This window comes from Pseudonaja textilis, chromosome 1 (assembly GCF_049901715.1).
Source record: "Pseudonaja textilis isolate UNSWEBS1 chromosome 1, rPseTex1.2, whole genome shotgun sequence".
Lineage (NCBI taxonomy): Eukaryota > Metazoa > Chordata > Lepidosauria > Squamata > Elapidae > Pseudonaja > Pseudonaja textilis.
The window spans coordinates 325,311,035-325,324,163 of NC_141990.1; the positions used below are offsets into that span (position 1 = coordinate 325,311,035).

General features: G+C 42.2%; 2 protein-coding genes across 5 annotated transcripts in view; one reads left to right on the top strand and one right to left on the bottom strand.

Annotated features, from left to right (window-relative positions):
- UPF1 (UPF1 RNA helicase and ATPase) overlaps positions 1–3,432 on the top strand; it is a 34,023-nt gene extending 30,591 nt beyond the window's left edge. For all 4 annotated transcript variants that reach the window (XM_087920569.1, XM_087920577.1, XM_026699046.2 and 1 more), the window contains exon 24: positions 991–3,432. The gene's annotated coding sequence lies outside the window, so the exon portion shown is untranslated. The remainder of the gene's footprint in view (positions 1–990) is intronic.
- A 1,069-nt stretch (positions 3,433–4,501) lies between these two features.
- Positions 4,502–8,623, bottom strand: GDF1 (growth differentiation factor 1). The gene is made up of 2 exons (XM_026698409.2): positions 8,105–8,623; positions 4,502–5,704 (listed from the first exon to the last, which is right to left on the bottom strand). The coding sequence occupies exons 1-2, from the start codon at positions 8,508–8,510 to the stop codon at positions 4,896–4,898; spliced, it is 1,215 nt and encodes a 404-aa protein (XP_026554194.2). The 5' UTR covers positions 8,511–8,623; the 3' UTR covers positions 4,502–4,895.
- Positions 8,624–13,129: the final 4,506 nt, after the last annotated feature.

Sequence of the window (13,129 nt, forward strand, 5' to 3'; positions counted from 1 at the left end):
TGTGATAGAGGACCCACACGTGATTGTTCAAACTGTCAGGAAATTTCTCCTTAGTTCTAGGCTGGTTCTCTCCTTGATTAGTTTCCAATTTGCTTTGAGTTTTCGCCCCCAACTCAGGAAAAAGTCCCCAAATCACATAAAATTACACTTCCCTTTTTTTCTTCAGATGGAATGCAACCTCGAGATTAGGTTCTGCTGAGAAAAACACATCTTGCTTTTGTAATAATTTTGAGATTTTTAAAAAAACAAAACAAAATGTCTTTCTCTGTTTCCTAAGTCTCCATTTGGGAACCCCCTGTGAAATTGAATGGGTAAATTTATGTCTAATCAAATGAAGCATTTCATACGAGGCATCATTTGGTGGTGAAACTTCCTACCACAACATATATTCCATTGGAGTTGGATAGCTTATAAATTGACACAAATCAAATAAATAGATCATCTTTGAAACATTGAGAACCTTAATAGATGGGCAATTACGAATGGCTATCGATCAGGCTATCTGAAGGGAATTGTCAGGGAGGGGGGCAGTTTCTTTCTCCATAATAAGTTCAAGTATAAGCAAGACCCACAAATCAATTGTTTCTGTGGTTTTGGGTTTGTTTGTTTTCTTGTTAAGTAAAGTGTCCAGTTCTTTCCATCCTTGAAAACAAAGAAACATTCGACTAACAGCATAGTTTATAATTCACTTCTGGGCGTATTTGGGTCTCTTGAAGAAAATCTAAGTACTATGGATATGAGAAAGTGCTACTTTGGAAGTGGTGGCATCGTCGTCTTAAAGATTTAACTGTAGTTTTACTCCTTCATTTATAACATTTATAGGCTGTCCCAGCCCCTTATGGCTCTGGGCAGTGTTATGGCAGTGAGAATACATTGTTATGGATTGGCCATGCCCATTTCATTGAACTATTTTTGATGAGGAAAGGTTTCAGAAATGTAATCCAGACCTTGTGATGTTAATGACATTCTTCTCTTTTTTTTTTTTTTTAGGTTGAAGGAGAAGAGCTAAGCTTATGTGGAGCTTAGTTCAACAGCAATTTATTCAGGGTAATAAAAATAAAATAAAATGGATACCTGTTTTCCACTGCTAAAACTGAAGCGACTCTGTGAGAGCAACAGGAGAGAGAGGGATAAAAAGAGAGAAACCAACGGAGAGGAGAAAGAAGAGCGAGAGAGCGAAAGAGAAAGAAGAGAGCCCACTGCTAGCTCACTGAGGCAAGGAGACTGACCGGAGATGGGAAGAGAAGCACCGGAGGACCAACTGGCACCTCACTGGGAGGGAGAACTAACTCGCCCTGGAAGAACTGAGTGGTCAGCGAAGTTCCCTGTTCCCTCCCCTGCCACCAACACACCCACTGGGAAAGAGAGGAAGGGTCTTAGAAGAATCATTTCATTCCGTTCATATCGCAAGCAGAGTTTCACAGTTAGAACAGGTGGGGAGAGGAAAACACCCATCTCAGAGTTGTTCATGTACCGATCTCTCTGTTTTTTTTTTGTTTTCAAGAGAAGGAAAGAAGGAAGGAAGACCTTGTTGGACTTTTTAGGAAAAAGCACACCATCCAAGAGAAAACGTCCGGAAGCTTGTGGGGAAGCCAGCTGTGACTGGTACTCGACTCTGAGATGTGTGGGTTTTGCTGTCCAAGATCTGGCTTTGAGCCTCGCGCGGCTTCACCCACAGTCGGAATGGCAAGATGGGGTGGTTCTTTTTTTTTTTAAAAAGGAATTCTTTCAAAGAAGCACTGGATATTTTTTTAGAAGTTTGTCTCTGAAATTTAGTAGTGGACCTGGAAGGAAAATCCTTGTTTTGAGATGCTTAAGAAAAGAAAAACCAATCATAAAAGATACATATATATATCTATAACTGTACGTTTAACCAATCTCTTCTGTGTGATTTCAGTCAATCGAACTCTTCTTCTTCTTCTTGGGGGAGAGGCGCATCTTTCAAGGAAGCCGATTGCATCCTGCCAGTGCAGTGGAGAAATCAGAAACGGTGTTGTCAGTTTTAATTTGGTTCCTGCCTGGGCTCTTCTCTGGGCTGTTGGTTTAAGGTATCTGCTTTACAAAAGGGAGAGGAGTATCTTGTGCCCTTTTGGCCCCTGAGAAAGAAGAACGCTGGGATTGACCTGCTTTTTTTATTAGTTGCTGCCGACATTGGGAAAACTAGTGGAAACAGGGGATTATATTGGTTTTGAAGTAAAGCTTCTCTGACGATACATTGAGATAGTTTGTCTGGGGAGGAAGAGCAGGTAGATATTTTAAGGGTGGCCATTCTGGGGCAAAAATCTATCTTTGGCATGGAGGGTACTTTTTTTTTCTTGACGTTCAGCTGTGGAATGAGCATCAGAAGTTTAAGCAAAGCTGGAGACCATGTGAAGGTGCACGGCCCTCAGTCAAGCTCCTTTGATTTATCATTTCAAATCCCAACTGGAAAAGGACAATTTATGAAAGAACGAAAGAAAAAAAACCCAAGAAAAGGTCACCTTGGCTCACAGCAGAAAGCATGCATACCTGCATTAAAAATATTGAGAACGCTGGCCTGTTAGCCTATGATTAGTTTGATTTTTCTTACCACCAAAGGTGGAGTTCCTTTATCCGAGACAGTTTGACCAACTGCCCAGTTGTGCTATTTTTAAAAAAATAATTTAGCTTTCTTTTCCAATCAAAGGGCTTTAAACGTCCATTTTAACTTTTTGTATATGTTGAGGAATTCCCCCTAGCTTTACATGAATGAACTTTAGAACCTCCTACTTTAAAAAAAAAAAAAAAACCTGGGACATTAGTAATCTTCATTCCCACTGTTGCCCTACTGCCCTGCCCTTCCAAAAAAACCCACAAAAAACCCACAAACCCCCTCACAATAAAGCCTGTCTGGCTTCTTTTGCCCGTTTAGCATTACTGGGCCTTGCTTTATATTGCAGGTTTTGGAAGAGGGGAACACATGAATTGAAAATCTGTGATTGTTCTTTATGAATTGAAAACGTCTCCAGAGTTTAGACTTCTACCGTGTGTATGGGAAAGGGAGACAGGCCACCTTCCTGCCTGAAATGTGGAATCTTTATTCCGATTGTTGGAGAACTGCTTGTTAATTTTTTTTTTCTTCTACCATCCCCTTCGCTGTGTGGCTGTAGATTTTTGAGCTAGACTAAATGCTAAACTTCTTTGTGCAATTCAATCCACTCAGAAGTAAATGTAGCTCCCTCCTCCTCCTCCCACTGTCTTCCTTAACCACCTTCCCTTTGTCACATTTCACTTAGGTAGCAATGCTTGCCTCTTCGTGTTGATTCCCCCCCCTCCCACTTTTGTAGCGGTTATAAAACGCTGTTTCACTGCAAAACCCCATCAGTGCTAGCGCGGTGCTGATTTTTTTTTCTGTCTCAGTTTGTTTTAAAATCTGTTTCTCATCAAATTAATAAAAAACGCTTGCATTCTGTGCCTGGGACTCAAAATTCTGATGTTTAGTTGTTAAGATGTATAGCAACAAACCTACAAGGAGCCTTTCAGTCAGAACAGTTCGATATTACACACACACACACACACACACATTCATCTTATATTTTTAAATTTTTATTGGCTTTTGCAGATTACACTCTTAAGAAAGATTTAACAAGAGCATGCTATATTCCTGCAACCAGTGCTTGGGAACAAATGTCTAAGTTTCTCTTATAAAATATTCTTATACAGCATTGTACTGGAAACTTGCACTTCTTTAAAATGCATCAAATGTATACACAGGAATAATTGTTTTTTACTGGAGTCATTGGCCACACCTGATTTTTTTTTGTCAACTAGGGACAACTACAGCATATGCCATGTCTCATTTTATATCACAATTTTAAAATCTAGTCATGTCTCCAAGATGTATTTAATAAAAGGTGAACATTTGGAATACCCAAAACATGTATCTCTGCATTCCTAAGTGGCACTCCACACCTAGCATTGATATTTCAGAATTTTCATATAATCAGATTATGGTGGCTGCTAGCTTTAAAGAATGCATGCAGAACAAGCCCTGGATGACAGCATCAGCATTGTTTGCAGAAGTAATATATTTGCAAATATAAAATACTAAGGATGTGCCCCACATCGAAAAATCTTTGTCTTTATCAACTGCACAAGAGCAACTGGTTGGCCAATAGCAATAGCACTTAGACTATATACCACTTTATAGTGCTTTTACAGCCCACTAAATGGTTTTAGTCAGTATATTGCCCCCAACGATCTGGGTTCTCCTTTGACCGACCTCAGAAGGCTGGAAGGCTGAGTCAACCTTGAGCCTGGTGAGATTCAAATTGCAGGCAGCCAATAGAGAGCAGAAGTGGCCACTCCAACGACTGCACCACAGAATATTGTAAACAAATTAAAACTCTGGTCTAGCAGATTCTTCCCATGTTCTTTTTTGATAAACAGTGTTTGGTCTTATTTTAGAAATCAAGCAATCCCATGCATGCAGATTTGATGGAATTATGTTTGAAGGATGATCCTGAACCAATAACACAAACTTCGCAGTCAGTTGTTCATTTAATAACCAAGATCATTGATAAAGGAATTTTAAAATCAATTGTACAGCAATTTAAAATATATTACTTTTTAAAAACCAATTCTGATGATTTTGGTCCTAGAAATAATTAAGAAATAACAACTTAGCTCACATTTAAAAACAGATAAATGGTGGCGTAAGATACAGCCTCCCCATAAATTGTACAAAACTCCAGCAAATTTTGACAAAAGCATTTTGCGTCTCACTTGAAGACCCCGTAACTATGCAGCTCCTCTAGCCATTCATAAGGAGATCATGAACTAGATGACCATAACTGGGCATCTGGTGGCTCAACTAAAGATACAGCAGAAAAGAGACATGAAACAGCAACCGGCCAAGTAGAATCTGGTGAATCATCTCAACGACAGCCACATTCATCCACCACCATATCCTCATAATGTCTCAACACGACATTATCGTTGTTGTCATAGTACAGAACGGAGATTGGTGAAAGGCGGACGGGGACGCAGCAAGGCTGAGGGGTCCCGGCAGGGTCAAGAGAATGCACAATGGTTTGCAAGATGGCATGGTTGGTACTGTTGAGTTCTTCGGTCAGGGGAAAAGGGCATTCGCCGAGGCAGTAATTGGCCAGGTAACCCTGTGGAGCAATGATCCAATTCCCCCAACCGACTTCGGTGAAGCTGATGTACAACTGGCGGGGTTTGCAAATGTTGCTGGCAGAGACTGGCATGTAGTAAGCGCTACGCCTTCTCCTGGGGCTTTTGCACTGCCCAGGAGTGAGGGAAACCACCAACAAGGAGGTGCTGAGCATGGAATCAAGCTTGGAACATAAGCTGCTCTCAGGTGAGGCTGGAAGGCTAATTTCAAGAAACAAGCCTAAATTCTCAGATGGAGTCTGCCATTCCTTTGCCACTTTGGTCAGGTTGAAGGCAAAGGACTTGTGCAGGTGGGTGAAGGATTGTTCCACCAGGAGTTGGCGGCTGTAAGTATGGGCGGGCATGCCACGCAAGGTCACCTGGGGAGCCCGGTACAGGCTTAACTGAAAAGGATGAACTGAGCTGGAACCTTGGTACTGGTTGTGGCTGAACTGAATCTCCAGCTGGGCCAGCGTCAACTCTTCTCCTTCCTCCAGTGCAGAGAAATTAAAATATAGCCGTTTCTGTAGACATATCCAACTCTGGGGTTCTTCTCGGTGGATCAAGTGTCCTAGAATAGGTGTAGAAATCAAAAGCACTTTAGGGCTAGCAGAATGCAACCTCGACAGAAAGCATCTGGGGGAGAAGGGAACAATGCCACTCACTAAACATTTAGGACTAAAAAAAAAAAATTGATTTAGCTTCAGCGCCTTAACATTTTTAATCAGTCTTCTATCCCAGCCTATCACAGAAAGGCAAGGTCGTTCCTGAAAAAGGAGGAAAAGATCCATTGTAACATAGATAACCCCTGTTTAGTGACTGCCTCGTTTATTTTACTTATAAAATTTGTAGGCCACCCATCTTACCTCAAAAGCGCAGGGGTCTTCAAACTTGACAGCTTTAAGAGTTGTAGACTTCAACTCCCAGAATTCCTCCTCCAGTCATGTTAGCTCAGGAATTCTGGGAGTTGAAGTCCACAAGTCTTAAAGCTGCCAAGTTTGAAGACCCCCGCCTCAACGTAACTTGATGGATTAGCAACCATTTGCAGCTACAAGGGTGACAAAAAGGCAACAGGAAAGTCAGAAACTGCCATTGCAACTTTGAATGGCCACTAAGTGAGCCATTGTAAGTCGAGGACTACCTGTATGTTGATTTTACTTTTGTTAAGAGCTCAAGTTGGTCCTAGTTCCACTGTTATGACATAATCTATATGGCCACCAAGGTCATTCAACCAAGCAAGCCTCCATTGGGTTTGAAATTTCCTTGGAAAAAGTTGGATGTGCTGGAATGCTGGAAACCAATTAAATGAGGCAATAAGACCGCCTTCTTTGCTTCGGCTTTGAATCTAGTTGGCCAGATGCAAGGGGGAAAAATAAAGGAAATCCAGCCAACTTGAAAAAAAAATATCAACTTTAAAAAAAATGGCAAAGCATTTTTTTAATCCATTAATTGCCCTAATGCAGATTTCAGGAGCTGTGCTTGGCAGCAGAGAAATGAACTTTCTAAAGCTACAACTTTACCCTTCAAAAATAGATTTTATTCCATTCCATTTTTATTTATATATTTATTAAATTTATATGCCGCCCATGGTGCCTAAAGGTGACACTAGGGGCTTACCACCAAATAAAGACACAATAAACGTTTTAAACTGTAAATATTAACGTTAAAATTGAGTTTTAAAAAAAGATGGCAAGGAAGGGAGCAAGATGCACGCAGGGAGGTGGCTGTGGGGACATTTTACCCTTGGGGATCTCAAAATGATAACATTGGAATAGAAATATTGCATCTTCCAAGTATGCAATATTTTTCTATCCATTTTTTTTTAAATATCATTGGTAGGAATCCTCATTTAGAAGATCTTGAAATGTGGATTAATTTAATTTTCCATCCCCCCTTCCCATTTTCTCCTTGTTAACTAAAACGGCTCAAATATTAGCAGTCCAATTGTATTACAAGATATAGCTTCGTCACGTGCCCAACACTGTGCGTTTTTCGGTGTAGGCTTCTCCCTCCCTCCCACCCACCCCACGCCTTGTTTTTCCTCTGTGTTTTATTCTTTAAAACAATCGCCCATTTTTGTTAAATGCCACGGCTGCTCCATTCAGCTTCCCACACACAAGCTGCGATCAGGTAGGCACATTCCCCAAATCCCATCGTTTCTCCATACCCGCTTAACTTGATTGGAAATAACTGCTCCAACCCAACTTCTGAGGAATAAGGATTAGCCGGGATGCATATCCATGGCCATCGAGGTGGGCAACTGACCGTCAATATTTTGCCGGGCATTGATTTCCCCTTTACATTGATTTCACGAGGCAAATTTTTATTTTTTATTTTTTTTGGGTGGGGGGGGGTAGCTGAAAGGCCGAGATAACGATGTGCATTCCTCGTAAAAGAAAAGTAGGAACTAGCTACCCTGAGTCCAAAAAGAGGGGACGGTGAAGAAACCGGGCAGGCACGTAAATTTAAGAAATAAGGAGCGATTTTTTTTCCCCCTCCAAACGCCGCCTGGGCTCCCTCTAAAATAAAACCTGAGAAAGGAAAGATCGAGCAGTTGCACAAAGACGCAGGGCTGCTCAAGGATTACAAGAGAGAAAAGCGGGAGTCACGTAAACGTAATAAATAAGGAGCTATCTTTTTTGGCAAACGCGCCTGGACTGGCCTCCTTCTAAAACCTGAGAAAGGAAAGACCAAGCTGTTGCAAAGACGCAGGGCTCAGACTCAGGGTTACCCTGAGTCCGTTTTCTGGGTGATCCGCCCACGGATTCGGGGTTCAAGGAGATCAAGAAACAGATTCACACATTCCGGGTTAGGAACGAAGCGCATTTTGCGCGCGCGCTCTCCCCAACGCTTCAGCCGCTTGCGCTCCTCCTTGGAGTAAAAATGAAAAAGGGCCCGGCTGCGAGTGAGGGTTTAACGCGCGCTCGCCCGTTTTACAATCCTCTCCCATCCCGGTTCCTCCTTAGCGTACCTTGGTCGGGGAATATCCGAATGACGTTTCCAGGGACTTGAAATTCCTCCACCCAACACGGGTTCTGGGACTCCTTGGGGGCCTCGCTTCTTTTCTGGAACATCTTCCAAAGCCAGGGCGGCACCGGAGCAGGCGATCTGGGGCTGGGCCTGGCTTTCAGGCCCAGGGATCTCAGGAGCACCGTTTCCTGGGGGTGCAAGGCCGCTCCTACCCCCGGGAAGATCCAGAGCAGCAGCCCGAGCCCCACGAGGACTCCCAGGCGTAGCGCTCCCATGGGGAAGCGAAGGCGACGCGTCCTTCTCGGCTGGAGAGGAAAGGCCCCGGGTGCGCTTGGCCGCCTTGGGCAGGGAAGGACCTTGCTGGAGAGTGGAAGGAGACCGACCTGAGAAAGCGGGGGGAGATCCATCCTTTTGAACGTTGGAGGTGGACCAAAGGGTCTCTGGGAAGGAGCAGAATTGGCCCTGAGGCAATAATGGGCGGGCCTCCCTCCCCAGCAGAAATGGCTTTCAGGTAAAACTTGGGATGGGGGAGGGGAAAGTGGGGCTCGCTTCCTCTGATGTCCTCAGGCTACAAGCCACCAACAGATACCCAATGTTAAAAAAAACTTCACACACACCTCAATCGATGAAGGTGGGGTTGAGAATAGAGTGGGAAGGGACCTTGGAGATTATCTAGTCCAGCTCCCTGCTCAAACAGGAAACCTTCTATACCATTTCAAGCAAAGCTCTATCCAAGCTCTTCTTAAAAAGCCTCCGGTATTGGAGCACCTATAAGTTCTAGTGGAATTGTTCTCACTATTGGAGAAATTTCTCCTCAGTTTTAGGTTGATTCTCTCCTTGACTAGGTTCCACCCATGGTGTCTTCTTCTGCCTTCAGAACAAGAAGAAGCAATAAATGGAAACTAATCAAGGAAAAAAACACACAACCTAGATTAATCCACCATTAACCCATCAATCATAGTACCTATTTAAAAATATGATTTCCACAGAACTTGGCCCTTGGCAATGTGCTGACACCACATGGGTCCTTTCCTTGGCAAAAACCATGTTGGCTGGGACTGGTGGTCTCCCATCCAGTTAGGAAAGCATGTGACCAGGATGCAAGGCCTGGAATTAACCTTGGCGTATTGTGTCTGTCTATGGGGATTCTCAACCATCCAAGACATGGTTGTCCCAAAGGGGCTTTTTCCAAATGGAAACGACTTCCTTGGTGTGTTTCCCCCCCCCCCTTTGAAAACGTTATTCTTCTCATCCAAGTAACTTCTTAAGTGCAGAGGGGAAGCAAAACATTTTCAAAGAAAACAACAAAGTCCAGATGATTGAGAATAGCCATTGACATAATACACCAAGACTTGCATCCTGTTTGCATGTTTTCCTAACCAAAAAAAAACCCCAATGCACCTTTGGGGCTTAAGTTGTATTAACTTTTTTTTATAGCTTGGCCAGTTTGTGGCCAGTGCATTCTGTGAAGAGTTTGTTCTAGTGGTTAAATCACCAGACCTGAAACTGGGAACCTGTTAGCCTCACCTTAGGCATAAAAGCCAGCTGGGTGACTTTAAACCAGTCACTTTCTCAGCCCAAACAACCTCCCAGGGTTATGGGGGAAATAGGGGGAGGAAGGAGTACTAGGTATGTTTGCCACCTTAAGGTAGGAGAAAAATACGCCTGGATCCACTGTCTTATGTGGAAATTAAGCCCTTAAAAACCTGGTGGAACCTTTGAAGAACTTGAAAGCACTTTAGAAATGCAGAATGTGCTTGAAGCTGTTTTAATTTGCAGCTTTTGCTGACTTCCCACTTTTATCTTTCATTCAAGATAATCTTAAAAAGAGATTAAATAGGTGAAGGTCACATTGAGGACCCTGGAGGGGTAGGATTTGTGGAAACTTCACACCCTAATAATGCTGATTGGATAAGCATTTGCAAATCACAGTCCATTTAGATATGCAGAGTATCCTGATAAAGGAATAATTACACATGTACACTTGTGGCTGAAGGAAAGGAGACCAGTGTTAAGAAAAGAGGGTGAAAAAAAGATAAAGCTGCAGGGATATTGAGCAAGCTTTAGACTTGTTCAGATCTAGCCATTTTGGAAGGATTTGGGGAACTAAACTCTTGTGGAAAAACGTGATGCCATGAACATTGATTAGACAGATTACTACTTTTTCTAGAGGTCTTTCTTCTTTTTCCTGCAGCCACTTTAGTAGTTTCTTTAAAACCCTGAACTTGCCTGAAGGGAAAGTATGTCTATTTGCATTACAAAGGCCTCTCTGCCTTCTTTGATTTAGTTTTTGCAGAAGATCAGAGGCATTAACAAAAAGAGACGATTTAACCCATAGCACTCCTAATTTTTATATTTCTCTTTTTAAAATTGTATTGTAAGCTGTCTGGAGTTGCCCCAAACCTTGAAATAGGCAGTAGATAAATTAATTAAATACATAATGGCTAGTCCTATGGTAGGAAGAGGTATCCTGAGATTGCATCATAGCTTTCTTGCAGGATTCCAGCTATATTTTTCTTCAAAGGCTTAAGATCATCAAAAATGAAAACTAGCCTCTAAAAATAGATCGCCCCAAGCCAGAGAAAAATCAAGTCTCCAGTCTCATCTGGCCATGCTCATCACTCATCCCCCCACATCTTTCCAAAAGAAATTACAAGTAGTCCTCAACGTACGGCCACAACCGAGCCCAAAATTTCTGTTGTTAAGTGAGACATTTGTCAAGTGAGTTTTGCCCCATTTTATGCCTTTTCTTGCCACAGTTGTTTTAAGTGGATCACTGCAGTTCTTCAGTTAATAACCCGGTTGTTAAATGAGCCTGGCTTCCCCATTGACTGCTCATCAGAATGACCTCAGGACACATCAGTGAGTCAGTTGCCAAGCATCTGGATTTTGATCACATGATCATGAGGGTGCTGCAATGTTTGTGTGAAAAACGGTCATGTCACTTTTTTTTCTGTGCCGCTGCAAGTTTGGTCACTAAACAAACCTTTGTAAGTCAAGTACTATCTGTAAACATCCTACTGCCCATATATGCTTTCCAAAACTGGCCAGTGGTTTTCAGAAACTTGGTTGATTAGATGTGTAATTCAAGATGTCAAGCAAGGGAATATTGTATCTCCCATTTTCCCCTCTCACAATTATCTTCTGGGGTAGGTTGGAGGGAGGCAGGATCCTGAAATTCCAGGTATCTCAACCATCTCTATGGTTGAGGATAGATTGCAACATGCACCTCCCATTTCCTACTCCAGCATCCTTTCTGATCAACCTCACAGCCTCTGGAAGGAATTCTTGCCCACCTTGATGTCTCCGGAAATGCCATTTTGAGGCCTTCCTGCCCTTTTTTTTTTTTTTTGGTGCAATGAATCTTCACATCTCCTTGATGCACCCCGTTCCCATGCAAAAAAAACCAAAAAAAAATGCCCTACTTATGCACTTCAAAGCCCTTTGTGGCCGTAATCTTGCAGATTGCAAATTTGCTGCTACTCCAACCCCTTTTCATCTAATCTACCTCACCTAAACTTTGCAGACATCAAAGTCAGGATTTTTTTTTTCCATCGTGTGGAAATCTCACCAAAAAACCCCCCCATTTTCCTTGTCAACCTCTGACCTTGGGTCCCTGGTGCAGTTCTGCCCCCAAGGGATAGTTGCAGCCAACTACACCAGTATATATATGCCTTAGCGTGCATAAGTGCACAATTGTGCCTACCATCCCTGTCCTGTTGTCCCGATTTATTCATACCTATTTCCTGTATTCATACTCATGTTTATTCTTAATACCTATTGCCTTGTAAGCGATTGACAAATCAGATAAATAAATATTTTTGGTTGGATAGAGGGGCTGTGGAGGGATACCATTCTGTGGGGTTACAGATGTTCCTACTAAGCCACAATGCTATGTGATCTGTTGGTGAAAGAGAATGCTTTTAAAAATCTGTGTTCGGGCATGAAACTCTTTGGGCAACTTCACAGGGCTGATGTGAAGATAAAGCAGAGCAGGAAAGAATTTTGTGCATGAGCAGTATGATGCATCCAACCAATAAATGGGATCTAGTAGGGAAGATGCTTGACTAGAAATGAGGAGATCCAGGTTGAAATCCCCCTTCAAATATAGAAGGTTAAAATCACACATTCAGCACAGCCTACAAAACTCTCATGGGGATAAAAGGGAGCCCCCCCCTCCCCCCCAATATGTAATCTTCCTTGAGCTCTTTAAAATCTCTTTATGGAGATTCTCAATCATCCAGGTCATGGTTGTCCCAAATGTGCTTTTTCAAAAAACAACCCCAAAAAAACAACTGGGCATTTTTTCTTTGACAATGTTTCACTTCTTCAATTAAGAACTTCAGAACTGAAGAAACGCCTTGGATGAGAAGCAAAAAACCCCAAATCTAGTTGCCTTTTGGAAAAAAAAACATGTTTGGGATAGCATGTGAATTGAATATCACTTGCAAATACTGCCTAGGATGAGATGCAGTTTTGACCTGCACCATATTGCAATTGTTTTAAAACATTTGGAAACATTCCAAAATTTTATTGATTTTTTTTCCCCAGCTTAAAGCTAGCATAATGATTTTAACCTTTTAGCAGCCGTAATGGGGAGAAACTAGGCTAAAGACTGGCTCCTGAGAGGAATTCCATGGCTGCGAGTAAACCAATTTTTACGCACAACTCAATGCCTTAATGCTCACAGTAGCATTCTGGTGTGAAAAGGGAAATTCTAAATAGGAATGGATTAAATCACAGCAGATGGCAGCAATTTCATTGGTTGCAAAAAAAAAAAAAAGGAAAAAGTATCCAGATTAAAACTTTTCCTCATACAGCTGAGGAAAAAAACCCCCAGAAAAGCAATAGTAAACCATTTCTGTGGTGCTGCCAAAAAACTAATGCATATTTGGCAAGCATGATCTTTGAATCTTTCCCTTTAAAATCATACTGAACTATACTTGATTCATTTTAATTGCATGTAGTGGAAGCAAAGTTCATTGTTGGCCTTTTTCTCAGTCCACATTTTGGATTCCATGTCCCC